General features: G+C 40.6%; 1 protein-coding gene across 12 annotated transcripts in view; it reads left to right on the forward strand.

Annotated features, from left to right (window-relative positions):
• The window catches only part of GPHN (gephyrin), a 662,403-nt gene that overhangs the window by 461,262 nt on the left and 180,585 nt on the right, over positions 1-20,556 (forward strand). For 6 of the 12 annotated variants that reach the window (XM_026651346.1, XM_026651349.1, XM_026651348.1 and 3 more), the window contains 3 exons: positions 3,649-3,715; positions 13,440-13,712; positions 15,088-15,195. In XM_026651346.1, the coding sequence (XP_026507131.1) occupies positions 3,649-3,715; positions 13,440-13,712; positions 15,088-15,195 (448 nt within the window). The remainder of the gene's footprint in view (positions 1-3,648; positions 3,716-13,439; positions 13,713-15,087; positions 15,196-20,556) is intronic. The other 6 variants (XM_026651350.1, XM_026651355.1, XM_026651356.1 and 3 more) reach the window with 1 other exon arrangement.

The raw sequence follows: 20,556 nt of genomic DNA on the forward strand, positions 1-20,556 counted from the left end.
GCCGGCCCCCAGCGGCCCGGCGCACGCCTCCCGGCCCCCCAGCACCCCCGGCGGCCCGGCCGCCCAGCGCCCCAGGCCAGCCCCCGGCCCAGCGCCGGATTTTCCCGGACATGTTCGGCTTTTGGGGATTTCCCCCCGGACGGGGATTTGAATCCCAAAAAGCCGGACATGTCCGGGAAAATCCGGACGTATGGTAACCCTAGCTTATGTGGCCAATCACAACCCAGCTGTGTAGCTGAAAATTTAAGATGTTGCATATCAAGCCATAGAATAAATGTAATTTTTAAACAACGTAATCTAAAATTATGAGAAATTTCCAATCTCTTCTCAAATATTTAATAAATAGAAAAAAGCAAAACTTGTGGCATAAATTCTTTGCAAATTATTAATTCACTTGCAACAAAGCAGGACCTACAAAGTCTAGCAAAATTATGTAGGAACTTCTGCAAAGAATCCTCATGTAACAAAGCGTGCTGTCAGGAGCTGACTCAGCACCCTGTCACTCAGCTCCCCACCAGTTTATATTATTTGAGCACTGATTGAAAGACAGATGGTTGGCAGAGGTGACCAATTACATGAGAAAAGAACAGGAGTACTTGTGGCACCTTAGAGACTAACAAATTTATTTGAGCATAAGCTTTGGTGAGCTACAGCCCACTTCATCAGATGCATAGAATGGAACATATAGTAAGAAGATATATATACATACAGAGAACATGAAAAAGTGAAAGTAGCCATACCAACTGTAAAAGGCTAATTAATTAAGATGAGCTATTATCAGCAGGAGAAAAAAACTTTTGTAGTGATAATCAAGATGGCCCATTTTAGATAGTTGACAAGAAGGTGTGAGGATACTTAACACGGTGAAATAGATTCAATATGTGTAATGACCCAGCCACTCGTCTCTGTAGCCCACCAAAGCTTATGCTCAAATAAATGTGTTAGTCTCTAAGATGCCACAAGTACTCCTGTTCTTTTTGAGTATACTAACACGGCTGCTACTCTGAAACCAATTAAATGAGAGAAGATACAGCTGAGAGGCTAGTTGGATGGAAATATCCAGCAGCTAGGACTAAATAAGTAAACAGGAAGGAAGTGCTGGGAGGAGAGGAAGACAAAAGTAAACAGGACTGGCTGCTGCTACTGTACCCTTCCTCAGAAGCTAGTTGGGAAGCTGGCAGTGATTGTAAATGTAATATATAATAAAGCACAGTGGTGGTTAAGAAGACCTGGAGCAGCTGTAGTCAGTGACTGAGGTTGGAAAGGACTCTCAGGATATCTCATGGCACCTTATTATATTGAAATGAAGTCATGAGGAAAATATGCATCTGTTCGTATCTGATGGGATTCTCTAATGCATAAATAAGGACAAATTGTGCCACAAATACGTAACATCACTGCATCTAAATTGCTAGTAGACTGATTTGCACTATGTTGGGGTTGCCTGGTGAAGGGCAGGTACCTTCCTGGACTTGCAACTTTTCTCCCTCTTCTCTTGGTTTTGACTAAATGTTCTTTAGCTGAGTTCTGGGAAAAAACCTCTCCTGATAACGCTTCATGGTCCCATAGGTTGTAGTGCACTCTGGTGATGCTAATAGACTTTGGATTGGGCTACAGATGTACATCTGGGGCATCATTTGTGGCAACGCTCACAATGTTTCTTTACTTTCAGTGTCAAGGAAAACTCCATCCTGTGATGTATTCACTGTCTCCACTCATAGATACCTGTGGGTAAAATTTTGAATTTAGGGGCTGATCCTGTAAATATGTACAAACATGAGTGACTACTCATGTGAGTAGTTCCCTTGCTCTGCTGATAATGTCATCGTTGACCACCAACTTACCTACTGCCCCAAACACCTTATCACTTTCTTCCATGACACCACTTACACATGGAACATCCTTCCTGAGCTGATCCTTAAGGCCACTACCCTCCTTTTTCAAATACCTCTCAGAACCCACTTTTGACATAAATGCCTACAAATGTTTACCTGTAAATGATAGTTAGGGCTTGGGGCAGTTAGGAATATCTAATGAATAGATATAATGCAGGATATGTTTTTTAAAAAGGAATTGTACATTGTATATAATTACCTGTATATATTTTGATGTATTCATCTCTTCTTCCCTTTATATATCACTTGTTTTCTTAGGGGTAGGTATTCTGCCTACTTCTTTCTGCAAAGAGGTACACTACAGGGCCTCAATCCTGACTTCGGGCATCTAGAGGTATGTGTATACTGCATTGTAAACCCAGGCTTAGACTCAGTTTTGAGCCCAACTCCCCCTACTGTCCACACACGATCTGTCTGGCTTGGGTCAGCAAGCACTCAGGACCCTGGTCCCAGAACCCACCTGGGGGTTGGATCCTGAGTACTGCTGAGACTCACATCCGAGCCCTGTCATTTTGCAGTGTGGACACAACTCAAGCCACAGATCCAAGTCAGAAGGTCTGCATAGTGCAATATGGATGCATTAGCACAGTTGTGAGACCCAGGTCCAGCAATTGTAAACCCAGGTTTTTTCAAGCATGGGCTTGGAAACACCAAGTCCACAAGCACTGGTCCCACAGACCCAGGATTACAATGCAGTGTAGACATACCCAATGTGGTATTGAAATATAAAAGTAATATTTATTATATATACCGTATTTTATATTGTATGGTAGAGACGTTGTCTGAGTAAAGGATTGAGAGCCTGATCAGGGCTGATTCCGAGGTCCTGAAACCAACTTCTGCTTTGTCTTTTTGCAAATCACTTATCTCTTTTCCTTTTCCCCCCCAAACTTTAAAATGGAGGTGTAGTCTGGGGTGCCAAAGGAATAAATGGTTAAAGTTGTGAAGCTCTTCGAAAATGTTAAGTCATCTACATTACTGCTTAGCAATAGTAGTAGTATTCATTTTTTATCTTCCATGCTTATGAGATAGGCTCTAATCTCAAATTCTCTGCTGCAAATCATCACTTCATCTTGGCTTTTTCACTGCTGAATGTGCCTCTTGGGGAGTGCAAAGCAGACTCATGGGGAGAATAAGATTTGAAAATTGCCCTTTAGGTTTGAAATGAATATGATACCATTCTGTCCAGGTTGCTGTACTAACAGTCCTCCTGATTAAATTTTTATATATGAGAATTATTATTATTTCCCTTTGTTCTTTTCTTATACTGCAATTAAAAAACATAAAATAGAACAAATGGAACTTGGAGTGACCTATTGTTATTTTTAGCTCCTAGTCAAAATAATTTTCTGAAACCATTACTCAAGTTGTACACAAACCAAAGAATTTGAGCAAATAGCAAATAGGCCAGATCCTTATTTGATGGAGCTAAACAATGAAGTTAATGGCGCTAAACAGATTTACGCCAACTGGGGCTCTGGCCCAATCAATATCTTTATATTACACTTGATCAAATGTGGAAATCTGATTGTCTGCCTTACCTGATGCTGCTTCTGGTCCTGTTTCTTCTGAGCACATCTCATCCCCTGTCCTAATTCAACCCTTGATTAGAATGTGACCACGAGGCATTTTGAGAGCAGGCAAACTGAACTGGCAGGCAGTGGTGACTAGTTATAATTGCCCTTTCATGATGGGGTTTTCCCATGAAAGATGGCACTTGCATACATTTCACCCTGTTTCTCTTTCTTTTCAGACCTGTATGTGGAATCAGAGGAAAAACTCTCATAATTAACCTGCCAGGCAGCAAGAAAGGGTCACAGGTAAGAAGTGTTTATATTGAGTCTACCTTTAGAGCTTGCTGCCATCCTATAAGAAGGACTTCACATTGCTTGACATGGCAGAAAATTAGCTGCACAACCAATTTTATAAAAATCCATGTGTATATGTGTTAATATAGCCAAAAACAGGATCAAGTGCATTGCTCTCTGCAGCCACAAGACTCTACATTCTGATTCTCAGGGAGAAATAAGAGATCCAGCTCAGTCTTGTGTACGAGGAATTCATTTCTTTCTTACTACCAATTTTGGTCAGGAAAGGGGAAAAAAAGGTGTAGGGCAACAGTTTTTAAACTGTTATGAAGATATATATATTCCAAACAATCTCTTCTTTCGTTATTGAATTTCAGAGTTATTACAACTGAAAGAATTTTAAAACTCAAAGTTATTTTTCACCCTTCATGTACTTCGTTTTCTTTTTGCCTTTCACTCAGCTTGGACAGTGAAACTAGCTGGTCAGTTTTCTATTTTAAGTTGTTTTCATTTCCTGATTCTAATACACTACCCCAATTATGTTATATTTTAGAGTTTCCATCACAGCTGTGAAAGAGTCACATCAAAATGAGAATTTTACCCCATATTTATTATTGTTTAAGCAAAAATAAAAAATGAATATTAATAAGCTTGAAGAAGTTTTGACAATTTATAGGTGGTAATCCCAAAGAGACAACATTATTTCAACACATTATATTGCCCCTTTTTTAGATTCTAGAGATTGATGTCCCATGTGTTAAACTATGGGGGAGATAGAGTGGCATTGTTTTTTTGATAATTTTTATTTACTATTTCCAGTAGACCCACAATGTACTAGGTGTTATCCAAACAAAAAGAAGGCACGATCTCTGCCCTGAGTTACTCACAATGTAAAGATAGGAAAATAAATAGACAAAGGATGATGAAAAGGGGTACAACATATTGAGAAATAGTTATTTTAACACATACATGAAATATGTGCAAGTGATAAAGAACAAGATCTTCTGAAAAATAAAGGAAAAAATATGTTGTGAAATTTCATAAAGGAGGTGTTTTTGTAACCTGATGTGCTTTCTTTGTCTTTCTCTTCCCCCCCCTCAATTAATGTAGTTTAAGAAGTCAAGATCTCTTAGATTTCAGCAAAGGTTATTAAGACCCATGATAGAGAGGTATACTTCCGGGATGTAGGAACCTCAAGAACTGAATTGAATGAGTTTGTTACAGAGGTATCAAATGAGGATTTACTTTTTCTAATGAATTGTTACTTCCCTTTTAATTTCATTAAAATAACCTTACTAAATATCACTGGAAGGTAAAAAGAGGGTGTGTGGATGTTAACATTCAGAGCTGGAAAACATGCAAGACTGCAATTTCCCTAATAACGGGAGAAGTTAAAATGCCATCATGGTCAAAAAAGTAAACGTGTAAAAATCATTCCTTCTTAGGGTATGTCTATACTTACGCGGTAGTTCGACGGCTGGCAATCGAACTTCCGGGTTCGATGTATCGCGTCTGGTCTGGACGCGATAAATCGATCCCGGAAGTGCTCGCTGTCGACTGCGGTACTCCAGCTCAGCGAGAGGAGTACCGCGGAGTCGACGGGGGAGCCTGCCTGCCGCGTGTGGACCGCGTCTGAACCGCGGTAAGTTCGAACTAAGGTATGTCGACTTCAGCTACGTTATTCACGTAGCTGAAGTTGCGTACCTTAGATCGAATTGGGATGTTAGTGTAGACCAGGCCTTACTCTGTATATGTTTCCTTCATATTTTATGATTCACAACTGCCAACTTCTTGTGCAAGGAAGTGTTTATTCCTCTTAGCTCTGTAGCACAGCTACAGGAGAGGACCCTGGAGTCTATTTTAATAAATTAAACTGGAATTTAGTTAATAAATCATTTAAGCGCTGACAATGTACTTAGCTCTGACCAGGACACCAATATAAAGAGCTGTAAATTTAAGTTTCACTATCAACAGAATGAGCAGCTAAATTCCAAATGTAGAATCTTTATTACTGGTAATGATATGAGACAGAAAAAGTACCCAGCTGGATTTTTAGATCCTGTTGTTTATTTTATATCCCTGACAATTAGACAAAATCATTTTTTTACTTTTAAACTCTGCATATTTATCATGGAAGAATAAATCATGAAGAGAAAATAAATAGCAGACCTCCCATGGTATTTTATATTCACTTTTCTGACTATACTGATTGTTACTTTTTGGTAGATAAATGAAAAGAAGTGTGATGTTTCAAAAGATAATTTTTAAAAGAGATTAAACTGTTAGTGCAATAAAATGGCTCTAGTCATCTTTTAAGAGGAGCAATTTGTTTGGTAAACTAGATTGTACCACGGTTGCCAAACCTCCAGGATTGTTCTGGAGTTTCTAGAAATTAAAGATTATGTCGTGATGAAACCCCCAGGAATATGTCCAACCAAAACTGGCAACCCTATGTTTGCTTTAGCAATATAGTGGGGGAAGAAACAAACACTTGTACCCACAAGAAGCTGTACTTTACCTAGTACTTCTGTGCTGTGGTTGTGAACACTCTAAGTAATGGTTGGCACACTGAATATTCCACTTCGCTTTAGAGAGCACTCAATGTGTTTGATTGAATGCCAAAACCCAGCACATTCTTCTCTGCAGTGATGGTGTATAAGGTCTGGGAGCAAAAGGAAAGATATCAGTGGTGCTGGGATGTGCTGTTCAGAAAACTTTTGTACAGTGTGCCTCACAATCAAGATTTGTGGGAGATTTCTCCTACTTTTTGCCTGCCCCATTCCTTTATTTAATATGGCCTCAACAAAAGAAAGAGATATAATCTTTTATAACCTTTATGTTGAAATGTTCTCAGTTAGCATTAAGTTGTTAAAGATAAGGATGCAATAAAATCCATTAGTTTTCAGGTTCGAGCCTCTAGGTTGGTTGCAGAAAATGTATTTAGTAGAGGACCATGCAGTGACACTTCGAATGATACAACCAAAATATTAAAAAGAAATGATTAGTTAAGCAAACAGTCATGCAATTGCCACTGTACAACAATTACACATGCGCCCAAAGATTAAATATTGTATTGATGGATGATCAATCCACTGACACCAAATGAAGTATAGCCATATAATCTTAGAACCTAATGGTAACTTTTTGATATTAATTGGAGCTCACTGGCAATTTAGCAAAACTACTCCTTTTATAAGCTATTATAATATTAATTAATATAAAACTGATCTTTCCATAATTGTATTTCGACCACCTTCTTATTGGCTCTTTACATTACACATTATTTCAATTAACATCTGCACCAAAGTCCTTCCCATACTATCAATATAGATAGCATTTTAATAAACATTCACAACTCTCAAAAACACTCATTAAAACCTTGCTTTAAACCAGTTATAGCCTAAACGTAATGAGCAAAATAACCCTGGGTCATGTTCTTGCTAACTCTTACTTTCCCATTATATTCTGTGTCCAGCTTATCTTTAACTTTCTCATACTAGCAAATTCAATTTTCCATACTCCTCTACACTTAGGCTAATTTAGGCCCAAAACCTAATTTCAACTTATTTCTTAATTTAAACCATTGTATCAGCTACAGAAGGACAGATCACCCTGGGGTACACACTCGGTGTAAATTGTCATAGGCCCACTGATGTCACTGGGCCTATGACAATTTACACTAGCAGAGATTCTGCCCCCTAGTGTTTTTAATGTTTGCCAGTAAAAGTTTTGAATACTACAAATAATGTGGGATTTAGAACTCTCTTTTGGAACCTATTTGTCAATACTTAAACCAAACAGGGTTTTGTTTGCTTGCTTCGTTTTCCCCAAAACAGCCTGTTTACTTTTCTAATGTGTTAGTAATTCTTTGTGTACTTCCTCAAAGATTCACTGCTTTTCATTTTCAGTCAGATTACAACTTCCTGTCCTTGTCCACCACTTATATCATGTTTCACTTTTTGAGGTTTAGAGTTTATTTAAATAAAGAGAGTTGTGTGCTTTGGTATTTCCAAGGCTGTTTTTCAAAAAATAGTAGTTTTGGAGAAACGGTAACAAGAGTTTTGCACTTTAAAGATTATTTTTAGTATATATGTTTAATGTAGTATATCTGTATTCTCACCTAACTTACAGCACTTACATTGAGTACAGAATTAATTTTCAAAGAATTTAGAAGTAAACCTGTTAATTACCTTGAATTGTAATTCAAATGCATCATTTGAGACTTTTTTTAATCTTTCTGGCAAATTGATTCATGCGTAGAGTCTAGCATCATCTAAAGGATAGGCTACTTTTTATTTTGTTAATGTGATCATTTTTTATTTCCTGGCAATATTTATTATAACCATTTTTCCGGGCAACTATTTGTTGTTGAATGGATGCTTCAGATTTGGAGATTTCATTTTTAAAAGATTTGCTTCTGCATTTCTGGTTACAAAGAAAACTCGGAAAATGAGCACCAAATATAACAAATGCAGTGTTGTCTTCTCCCCTCCCTACCCTGCTCCTATGCCTTCCTGCCACATGGCTGCTCTCCTCTGTGGCCACCCCATCACACTGCCAATCAAATTCATACCCACACCCACCCATTCTTGTCAAATTACACAAAGTACTAGTGTGACAAAGTGGAAGTTTTCTGTAATATTTTTATGAATCCCATGTGTTCCCCTATATGCTGCTTCAAACCCTGTACCTCCTGTGGCAAGCCAATGCCGGTGAGCGACCCACATTCCAGCTGTCTGAAGTGTCTGGTGGAAGCTCACGTACGAGAGCATTGCCAGGTCTGCCGCCAGTTCAAGCCTCGTATGAAGAAGGACAGGGAAGCTAGGCCAAGATCCATCCTGATGGAAGCCGCACTCACACTGGCGTCGGAGCCAAGCTGGTCAGACTCGGCACCAAGTACCTCGCCATCAGTGCGGAGTGCTCCTCTGGTGGTACATGTCTCTCAGCACTGTTCCCCTTTATTAGTGCTGAGGAAGAAGCACAAAAAGCTACGGTCCAAGAGGGGATGTTCCCTGATCTGAGAAAGGACAAACACAGGGAGTGCAGCGGTGTGTGACTTGCATAAGGCCACTCCTTTGCCTCCGCCCTGCAAGCAGCACCATCAACTCTTCCATGCTCACGGGTGCTGTTGAGTCTGGTGCAGGACCAACCACTGACACTGGGGGGATATCGTAGCACAAGCAGGTTCATGGTGCTGTCCGTCCCAGGGGCATTCGCCGCAGCCAGGAACCTGATGGCAGTCTCGGTACCGCCGACCCCTGTGGAACAAGATCCGGCACTGGTGAGGATATCAAGCAGAAGGGGGCATGGTGCCCCAAGCTCCTATCCGGCACCGGGTCCTTTGGTACTGACCAGAAGGAAACAGAGTCTGCTGATGTCGGCAAAGGCTTCCCCGCTCTGGCACTGTTCCCCAGACCCTCGGCATCGGTCGGTGGAAGAAATGGGTACCTCCATCCATGATCCCCGCAAGCCGACTTGTCATCAGAGTTGGAGGTGGAGCCATGCACCCAGCCAAGGGGCCGATACCAGTACCTGGCCTATGTTCCGTTGGATCCCCATGGAAGTGCCCCTCCAAGTGCTTGGTCCAGAGGGCAGTGGCCTGTGCAGAGCCAATGGCCTTTTGGGAATCCGTGGTGTTTTCCCCCAGTACTGGGACATCTTCCAGCTGTTCATACTCAGTGGGGTCCAAGAGAAGGGCCCTTCCACTGCACTGTCTGGCACCCGACCCGGACTCCAGTACCAAACACGGTACCGATACTCAGGATTTGGGGTTACATGTTATGGTTGGTGCAGAAGAAAAGAAGGAAGCTCCCCTGCTGGTTCAGGCTTCCTCCTCCTTCCCAGACAAAGCTGTGCTGGAGTTGAGTGGCTCGGCGCCTCAGGATGACTTTAAAGCTCACCAGGAGCTACTGAAAAGGATGGCTTCTAACCTACAGCTGGAAGTGGAGGTGCTTTAAAAATCCTCCCACAGCCTGATTGATATCTTGGCCGTGGCAGCCCTCTCAAAGGTGGCCTACCCCTCAACCAGGCTATTATGGGTCCAGTTAGATCCCTATGGCAGATTCTGTCCTCCCTGCCCCCCCCCCCCTCAAAAAGAGCAGAGAAAAAGTACTTTGTCCTCCACAAAGGGTATGAATACCTTTATTCCCATCCCCCTCCTGGGTTTCTTGTGGTCGCAGCAACCCACAAAAGAGACAGGCAAGGGCTGCAGGGTGTGACCCCCAAGGTCATGGACTCAAAGAAGCTGGACCTATTTGGCAGAAAAATTTATTCTACTGGTGGATTACAGCTCCACATCTCCAACCAGCAGGCCTCGCATGAGCAGTATGACTATAACATCTGAGACCTCGTGTCTATATTCAAGGACTCGCTGCTCTCAGAAGTCCAGACAGGAATTCTCCACTCAGGTGGAGGTAGGACAGACTATAGCCAGGGCCTCCGTCCAGTCTGCCCTGGATGCAGCTGACACAGCTGCTAGAACTATGGCATTGGCAGTAATCCTGTGAAGGTGCTCTTGGCTCCAATCTTCGGGCCTACCACCAGAGGTTCAGCAGTCCATTCAGAGCCTTCCATTTGAGGGAACATCTCTCTTCTCAGAACAGATGGACACAAAATTCCATGGCCTGATGGATTCTAGGGCCACTCTCAAGTCCCTGGGCCTCTATGCCCCGGTACCTTTGAGGAAGTACTTCAGTGTAGGGACGCATAGCTCCCGAATCGTTAGCCCACAGGTGCGGCACACTGTGTCTGTGGCTACGAGGCAGGAGTGGCCTTCACCCCAGCGTCTGTGATTAGGAAACTTATTGGCTGACTTGATCATCACCCTCGCAGCTTGCTTTCACGTGCACAAGATATGGGTTTGTTATCTTATGTTGTTGTACACTGTACACTCCTCCTATGCGCAAGAATTTAACCACTTAGAAGTGTTGTAAGCAGGGAAGTAGAAAGAATAAAAACCCCAGGGAAGATTCCCTGGGAGGCTTTTTGGCTTTTTGGCTTTTCGGCTACCACGACCTGGCTTTCTGTCTCCTTTCCTTTTTCGTCGCCACACTTCAGACCTCAATAACCGGTCTACTTCTCGGCTCCAGCACTGCGCCAAGACCCGTTTAAGAAACAAAGCTGGGGTTATAAGCACAGGCAGCCGCCCTCTTCTTCATCATCCTCACTACTGCCCCAAGCAGAACTTTTGAAGGGGCACCCAAGAGCGTTATATCAGTTCCCATACCGGATCTTGCCCCCTTTTTGTTTTCAGACTGACTCTCCTACTTCAGCTTTGTGGTTCCTCATCACCTTGGAACGTTGGGTGCTGAGTATGCAACTCGTTTGCACCCATGAGGCATTGGAAACCATTCACAAAACACCCCGTGCTAGATGGGAGCAAGGTGCACAGTGGGAAACTACCCACGATGCATTGCTCTCTGCATCAATGCAAGTGCTGCTACTGTGGATGCGCACCGGCACCACAAGGAGCATAGTGTGGACATGCAGCAGCAGTTTAATTACTGTAGTGGCTGTACATCAATGTAACTTAAGTCGATTTAATTTTGTAGTGTAGACAGAGCCGAAGAGACATGGGTATGGGTGTCATCTAGCTGTCTGGCCCTTAGTCACCATATCAATGGAATATTTGAGAAGACAATATCAGAACATTGACACCTAGCAACCAGTGATCCAAAGGGATATAGATTTCCCCACTTCTCAGCAGGGAAGTTGAGCAACATTCCCCAGCTTGAAAACAAAGGGCTAGGAGGTGCGAGGCAGGCAATAAGAGTTGGCTGCTGGAAAGAATCAGGGTTCTCACCTGGAGTTTGACCAAGGAGGTCAGACTAAGGGCAGGTCTATACTACAGATTCACATCAGCACAGCTGCATTGGTGCATTTGTGCCACTGTAGTGCATCTGGTGAAGATGCTCTAAGCTGACAGGAGAGAGCTCTCCATCAGCTTAATAACTCCACCACCATGAGAGGCAGTAGCTGTGTCAGCAGGAGAAGCTCTCCTGCTGACATAGCACTGTCTACACGGGCAATTAAGGTCGGTATAACTACGTCACTCAGGAATGTGAATTTTTCACACTCTTGAGCAATGTAGTTATACTGAAGTAAGTAAGTAGTGTAGACCAAGCCTCAGGGCTTGTCTACATGGACAGGCAGTGATCGATCCAGCGGGGGTCGATTTATCAAGTCTAGTCTAGATGCGATAAATTGACCGCCGAGCACTCTCCTGTCAACTCCGGTACTCCACCAGGGTGAGAGGCGCAGACAGAGTCGATGGGACAGCGTCAGCCGTCGACTTACCGCAGTGAAGACACCACGTTAAGTAGATCTGAGTATGTTGACTTCAGCTAATTATTTACGTAGCTGAAGTTGCATAACTTAGATTGATTCCCCCCCCCCCCCCCCCCCCCCCCCAGTGTAGACCAGGCCGCAGACACACACACAGCTTGAATAATGGGGTTCAATACAGCTTTGCTGGGCTAACCAGAATGGTCTATGCTTTAACCTTCAGTTCTCTGTGCTAACCTAAAGACTTACTATGCTGTGTTCCAGTTGACTAACAAACCCTACTGTTTTGACAAAGCTCTTTGAGTGTCACTGCAAATGCTTGCTGAGGTGCATTAATCCTCGAAGAGCGTACAAGTCTCTACCAGGACTCTATCTCATTTGGACTTGCTGAACAGAGCTTACGGTGTAAAGCAGGAGTGCTGAAGCCCAGGAGGTCCAGTCTAAGGAGGCAGTGAAGCCATGTGGCTGAGCCTGGAGGACAAGTGCGGGCCTGGAACACTGAAAGGGTTCCTCCTAGAGACTGTTCCAAAGCTTGGGCGAAAGCACCAATCCTGTGGATCTGAGACAACTAGATTGTTTTAATTTTATTAAAATATTCCTAAATACATAGGTATTGTTTGTATATGTGTTGTTTGCAATGCATCACACCTATGACTGGTATTATAGGTACAAGGAGTACAGTTACAGGGTCTCTGCAGTTTTTCAATTTCTCCAACCATAGGATGGAAACTTCTTACAATCTTTTAGAAAAACATAGGACAAAGGGAGGTTTAGAGGAAAGATTTTATATGGTCACTGTAAAATTATCCTGAGTTATAAGAAATTATGATGACATTAATGATAGTCTGTCATTCTACCAGCCCATAGGAAAAGTCCAAGAATAAAAAGTAATGTGTCTTACCATGTGAAAGCATGATTATAGAAACCCCTAATGGTGTGAATAAGGATTTGAAGAATCTTTCTCTGGGTATGAAAGGAACAAAATGGGGACAGTTTGAGTCTAGGGTAGAATAAACATTGTTTATGTTTTGAATGTCTGTTTAAACATGATATTTGTGATATGTGTTCTGTGGTTTGGCTAATGATTGTTCATTCTATAAACTGTTGTGGATTGGTTACTGGATGGTGTGTACAATGGCACTTAACTGTTGATATCCTAGATTTTTATGTTTGTAATATTGGTTGGTTAATTTTAGCAGTTTTAACTGTTGCACAACAAAGTGTTCTTGTGTATGATTCTCTGAAAAATAATACTGTATAGCGCCCAATTCACCTTTGATTAATCTATTCGATTTTCACTTGATTCTTCTCCCATCAGAGATTGGGTGTTAATTTTTGATCAGATGGAAAATCTGATCTAAACCCCAATTACTCCTTACTGACAGAGAAGTCAAATCCCTATTTTCATCTATAGGTAACTCTTCATTGTCATTTCTCTTCTTGTTGTACATAGGAATGTTTTCAGTTTATACTGCCAGCCCTACCTCATGCCATTGACCTTTTGCGGGATGCCATTGTAAAAGTAAAGGAGGTACACGACGAACTTGAAGACCTACCTTCACCGCCACCTCCTCTTTCTCCTCCTCCAACCACCAGCCCACACAAACAGACAGAAGACAAAGGTGTACAGTGCGAGGAAGAGGAGGAAGAGAAGAAGGATAGTGGAGTAGCCTCAACAGAGGACAGTTCCTCTTCACATATAACTGCTGCAGCCATTGCAGCTAAGGTGAGTCTAAGTCATATGCATAAGGGGCACTTAGGTTTCTATCTCAGGTACTTTCCACCAACATCCAATTGCATTTTAGGAACATGTTTGTTTTTTGGTTTTTACAAACTGGTGGATTTTAAATACATTGTCTAAAAATCAGTACCATCCAGTTCCACAACAATATGCCAGCCCTGTTTTGGTAGTTATCACAAACTTTGTAAGGTACCACACATACCCTGCTATTATCTTAATTCTTTTGTGGACTTTACAATACCATTTTCTGAAGTCCTAGAATTTTTTTTTTTACTTAAAACACCTGCCCTGCCTGACTCCAGTAGGCGGTACTTCATTTCCTGCTATCACAACGTTCTGTTAAAAAGGACAATATTGATTTTGCCGAAGCTAAAATGGAAAAAAATATGACAAGGAGGTTGTAGAATAGCTAATAATCTACCCAGGCTACTAGTATTCCCCCCATATACATCCATGTTATGGGGGCATAGTGATGTGGAATTCTGCTACAATAAATAGGTCTCATTACTATTGAGATTTCATTACTTTAGCCAGTTTGATTAGGCAAATGTTACCAAGACTAGGATTAGAAATTTTGGAGTATAAAAGAAAAACGACTTAAAATAATTTGTTAAAATAGTACTTGGAAAATTTATTATTTCAGTATGTCAAAATCGGTTAAAATACTATTTTCTCTATAATTTTTTTTCCCAAATCAATAGTATTGTTTTAGTTGCAGCACTGTATCTTTTACCTTTGTTTCATGCCTTCAATTTATACATATTTAAGGTTTGTGTGTTTCTAGATGCTTGTGAAAAGTTATTTAAGTTCATCCACCCTACAACTGGCTAAACTGCTGTTTTTCAGTTGCTGTTGACCAGTGTATCCAGATAAGGAATTCATTTTAAGTAAATCAAAAAGACAGTATACCACTTTTTATTTAAAACACAATAGCAGCATTCCTGCTTCCAAAAGATGAAGTTCAGGAATGAGTCATCATGTTTCCATGATGCCTCCAACCTAATATCGTTTTCTCATGAACAAAAAAATCCTGATTACATGTAGGTTTGCAGGACTAGAAGCAAAACGGGATGTAAATTATCAACTGCAAGTTGCAATTTTTGTTAATATTAATTTAAATGTAATGTCTAATTAAGTCAAATAGTTCTTTTGAAATGGCCAAAGACTTAAGTATTTAGTGCAATTTTTTAAGGGCAGAAAATACCTGAGATCTAAACTGATTGTGCTCATATAAATTTCTAAGCACTTTGCATTTCAGTGTCCCACCTGTATTCACCCTTGTTCCCTTTCAGTCATTTTGCTTGTATAGTTTCATGTTTTCCTGTCACTGTATTCATAGCTGTTATGTATTGTACATTAGAAGCATCCATCCTACACCAGTTCTGCTGTTATCATGGCAAAAGGTGAACAGCCCATCCCGGGTCTCATCTGTTATTCCCATCACGCAGCAGGCAGTGCAGGAGAACCGGTAAGACACACCTACAAGAGGCTTTTGCATTAATAGTATCTGCAAGTATACTGCCTGCCTCCTCTTCTAGCGTGTAAAGTGGAGATGTTATTTGTTTTATTCTAGCAGACATACAGTGGTGCTTTAAAAAAAAATTAAATATATGAAAAGCCACTGAGCCTATTCTATCAAGGACACAGAGTTTAATAAGATCTATCCTATAGCCAAAATATCAAAATATTCGGTTGAGGATTAAGATATTGTGGGTTGTGTCAATGAGTATCCTCATTTGGATGCAAGATGTTCATTGCTATGAAACCTGTGTCTGTTTCATCATCTTATATATTTAATATATTTAATAAATTATCCAACCTCATTAAAATTATCCCTTAAAATTATTGCTTTGGAGTCTTGGAATCTTGGTGGCTTTTTCCCCATCAAGTTGCATTGCCTCTTTAAATACTGTTTTCATTGGTGAGTGTATTAAATTAGTGTGTCATTTATATTAGCCATTCATATTTTGCTTGTTTATGCTTTAATCATTTATAGATTCTACTAAATTCTAATGTTTTGTGTTTAGAGTCAGGATTTCCCACAATGTAGGGGCAAAAATTGAGGATGCAGGATAAAAAGGACTTTTATTATAGGTATTGTTGAATTTCAGTGAACAACAGGCAAAAGCGAGGAAGGACGTGACATGACAAGTCCACATTTAGGATAGTCAGCTGCTCCGACAATTTAGATTGGAGGGCCATAGTTAATAGTCTGGCAATATAATTTGCTGTTTTTCTTATCCCAAAAAAATTCAGACTAGATTCCAAGGTAAAAGAATGAGCTAAGAGGGCATCAGAAAAATATAATTTATCATATTTCATAGCCACAGATTAGTGAGCCCAAAGAAAAGCAATTGGTTTGGAGAGACTTGGACTAGCTGATCTCATCAAACAGCAAGCTGCTTTCTCATTTATTATTGGTAAAAATTCTCTGGACATTGTAACATTAGTCTTGTTGGCAGAGACTGCACAGTGTTGCACTTAATTTTTCACTTTTTTGTGTCTCCTCAGACAAATGGTAAGCCAAACCATTCATCAAATAGTCTAATGTGTCTGTATTTCAGACATGACATGATATGTTAAAAAATGTAATTTACAAAATGAGGAAAGGACTCTTTTGAAGTTAACACAGTAGATGATGAATCCATGTCCAATATATGAACTTGTATGGGTACTGACACTCTGCTTGATGCTACTGTAATAAGCATCTATATCATTATCATCCCCAGTGTACACTCTTCATTATTATTAAAATAATGAATTCAACCTCTCTCAGCAATACACTAACAAATTGTCATTTAAACTTAGTTCCAGGGTTTTTGGCTAGCTTGTTTTAAACTCTCATGATATCATCGTCATCCTCCCTCCCCCTTAATTTGATCTTCATAGGTCAGGAGAGGAATTGGCTAGTTTATAAGAACTTTTTTTAGTGTGTATGCCTTTCGTCTTTTGTGTCTACAAGATGCTTCTGCTCTTTTTATTTATTTTGGACAATCATGACAATTGCAATCAGCAGTTTATACACTTGACTAACACCTTGCTAGTACTGTCAATCTCTCTTCAGATCCTCTTGGAGGAAAGAGAATAAGGAGCTTTTGCCTTTGCCTTTTTTCCTCTCTTGTCATCACTTGGTTCTTTGATCTCAAAATTAACAAGCGAAATTGTAAGAAGATAGGTATAAAACCACTTCCAGAAAAGGTGATGTCAGACAGAAAGATGTCCTTCAGAATCAGAATATATGTGCGTAATAAAATGATGGATAGTGAGCTGGATGGATGGAAAGGAAAGGAATGAGAGAGAGAAAGGATAAGGGAAAGGGGTAGGAGTTCTCTCCTGGCCAGCGGGAGAACCACTCCCCAGTTAATCAGTTCAGAGCCCCTTCATTTCAATTGTTCTACTCTTCCATAATTAATTTTTGCTCTGCACGCCACTCCAATTGAATTTATTTCCCTTCCCCTTCCCTCAAAACATTTCTTCTTCAGTAAGCTTGTTGCCAACCTCCACCACCGTTTAAAATCCTTCCCACTGATCAGCATCTCATTTTCTACTCACCCACACCACTGCTGTTTCATTTTCTACACCACAGACATTCCCTTACCCAAGTGTTTTTTCTATGCCTTTCTCATATCTTTGTATTCAAGTATTTAATTTCTGACACTCCATATTTCTGACACTTCTTTCCCTCTGTATCCCTTTGTCAATTGTTTGCTTCCTTCCCCTACTCCTTTGGCTGTATTTTGTCGGAGTGCTTTCAGTTAATTATCTGTTTTTCAGGGCAGGAGCCTTATTCTACATCTGTAAAGTATCTATTTGGATACTATGTAAATAATAATAATTAATAATTTAATATTATTTAACATTATGTTGCAGTAGTGCCTAGAGACCAACCAGATCAGAATTCTATTGTACTAGGTGCTGTGCAAACATATAAGCCCCAATGAGCTTATACTCTAAAGACAAGACAAAGCAGGTAGATGAGTCAAACACGTGGGTCAGGGTGGAGGAGACAGAGTAACAAAAATAATAGCATGTAGGCTCATAGATTCATAGACTTTAAGGGCAGAAGGGACCATCATGATCATCTAGGTGACCTCCTACACATTGCAAGCCACAGAACCTCACCCACCCCCTCCTGTAATAGACCCACAACCTCTGACTGAGTTACTGAAATTTTCAAATCTTGATTTAAAGACTTCAAGTTACAGAGAATCCACCATTTACTGTAGCTCAAACCAGCATGTGACCCATGCCCAACACTGCAGAGGAAAGCAAAAACCTCCCAGGGTCTCTGCCAATTTCAGTTGGGGGAGAATTCCTTCCCGAGACCACATAGGTGGTCAGTTAGACCCTAAGCATGTGTGCAAGACCTACCAGCCAGCCACTCGGGAAATAATTCTCTGTTGTAACTGAGAGCCTTCCCCAACTAGTGTCCTATCGCCAGCTGTTGGAGATATTTGCTAACACCAGTTGCAGATGGGCCATGTGCCATTGTAGGCAATCTCATTTTAGCATCCCTGCCATAAATTTATCAAACCCAGTCTTGAAACATGTTAGGTTTCTTGCCCTCACTATTCCCCATAGAAGGCTGTTCCAGAACTTAACTTCTCGGGTGGTTCATCTGATTTCAAGCCTAAATTTATTGATGGCCAGTTTGTATCCATTTGTTCTTGTGCCAACATTGGCCCTTAACTTAAATAACTACTCTCCCTCTCTGGTGTTTCTCCCTCTGATGTATTTAGAGAGCAATCATTGTAGCCCTCTTCTGCACCTGTTCCAGTTTAAATTCATCTTTTTTTAAACATGGGAGACCAGAATTGCACACAGTATTCCAAATGAGGTCTCAGTAGTGAGTTGTGTAATGGTAATAACACTTCCCTATCTCTACTGGAAATACCTCGCCTGATGCATCATAGATCACATTAGGCCTTTTTCATGGCTGCATCACATTTGCAGCTCATAGTCATCCTGTGACTGACCAATACACCAAGTCTTTCTCCTCCTCTGTTGCTTCCAACTGATGTGCCCCCAGCTTATACCAAAAATTCTTCTTTTTAGTTCCTGACTTTGCACTATTACATTTCATCCCATTTTTATTATTCCGGTTTTCCAGGTCATCCAAATCTTCTTGTATGATATTCCGGCCCTCTTCCGTATTGGCAATACCTCCCAACTTCGTATCATCTGCAAATTGCATTAGCATACTCTAATTTTTTGTGTCAATGTCATGAATGAAAATGTTAAATAAGAATGGTCCCAAGACCAATCCCAGTCCCTGAGGAACTCCACTAGTAACCTTCCTCCAGCCTGACAGTTCATCTTTCAATACGACCCGTTGTTGTCTCCCCTTTAACCAGGGTCCTGAGCCACCTTTCAAGTATCATATTAATCCCCATCTTTTCCAATTTAACTAATAATTTCCCATGTGGAATTGTTTCAAATGCCTTACTGAAATCCAGGTTGATTAGATATACTGCATTCCTTTTGTCTAGAAACTCACTTATCAAATAAAGAGATCAAGTTGGTCTGGCACAGTCTACCTTTTCTAAAACCATTTGTATTTTATCCAAATTACTGTTTACCTCTATGTCCTTAACTACTTGCTCTCTTTCAAAACTTGTTCTAAGACATCATAGACAATTAAGGTCAAACTAACCGGCCTGTCATTTCCCAGATCCCTTTTTTTCCCCCTTTCTTAAATATAGGTACTATATTTGCAATTCTCCAATCATAGGGTATGACCTCTGAGTTTATGGATTCATTAAAAATCCTTGCTATTTGGTTTGTAATTTCATGTGCCAAGTTTTTTAATATTCTTGGATGGAGATTATCCGGGCCCCCCAATTTGGTCCCATTAAGCTTCTTTGAGTTTCTCTTCCACCTCAGATGTGGTAATTTCTACTTCCATATCCCTTTTCCCATTAGCCACCCTGCCACAGCCCCCAAGCTTCTCATTACTCTTATGAAAAAGTGAGGCAAAATATTTGTTTATGTGTTGGGCCATGCCTAGATTATCTTTAATCTCCACCCCATCCTTAGTGTTTAGCAGTTCCACTTCTTCTTTCCTTGTTTTCTTTTTATTTATATGGCTAAAGAAACTTTTACTGTTGGTTTTAATTTCCTCTGCAAGGAACAACTCTACTTGGCTTTTGGCAGTTCTCACTTTTTCTCTACACTTTCTGACCTGCAAGAGGTAGCTTTCCTTGCTGATCCATCTCTTCTTCCATTCCTTGCAGGCTTTCTGCTTTCTCTTAATAACCTGTTTTGAGATGCTTGTTCATCTAATTTGGTCTGCAACCCTTTCCTACATTTTTTCCCCCCTTGTTTGGGATGCAGGTTTGAGATAGCTTCTGCAACTTTGACTTAAAGTAATTCCAAGCCGCCTCCACATTCAGATCTTGAATGCTAGTCCACTTCCCTAACTAATTCCTTTAATATTTTTTAAGTTTTCCCTTTTGAAATCAAGGGCCATAGTTGCAGATCTATTTTTGTTTATCTTTCCATTTAGTTTAAACTGAATTAACTCATGATCACTTAAACCAGAATTGTCCTCTACAACCAGTTCTTCTATGAGGTCCTTGCTACTTACCAAAACTAAATCTAAAATGGCATCACCTCTTGTTCGTTTCAGGACTATTTGGTGAAGAAATTTATGAGCTACCACATCCAGAAATATCTGGGCCCTACCGTTATTAGTAGTACTTGTTCTCCAATCAATATCTGGCATATTAAAGTCTCCCATAATCACAAAATTTCCAATAATATTTTTCATTAAAAATAATAAAGATGTCACTATCCATATCCAAATCAAATCTTGGAAATCTGTAGCAGC

Source organism: Terrapene carolina, unplaced genomic scaffold (assembly GCF_002925995.2).
Source record: "Terrapene carolina triunguis isolate 2854851 unplaced genomic scaffold, T_m_triunguis-2.0 Scaffold96, whole genome shotgun sequence".
Classification (NCBI taxonomy): domain Eukaryota; kingdom Metazoa; phylum Chordata; order Testudines; family Emydidae; genus Terrapene; species Terrapene triunguis.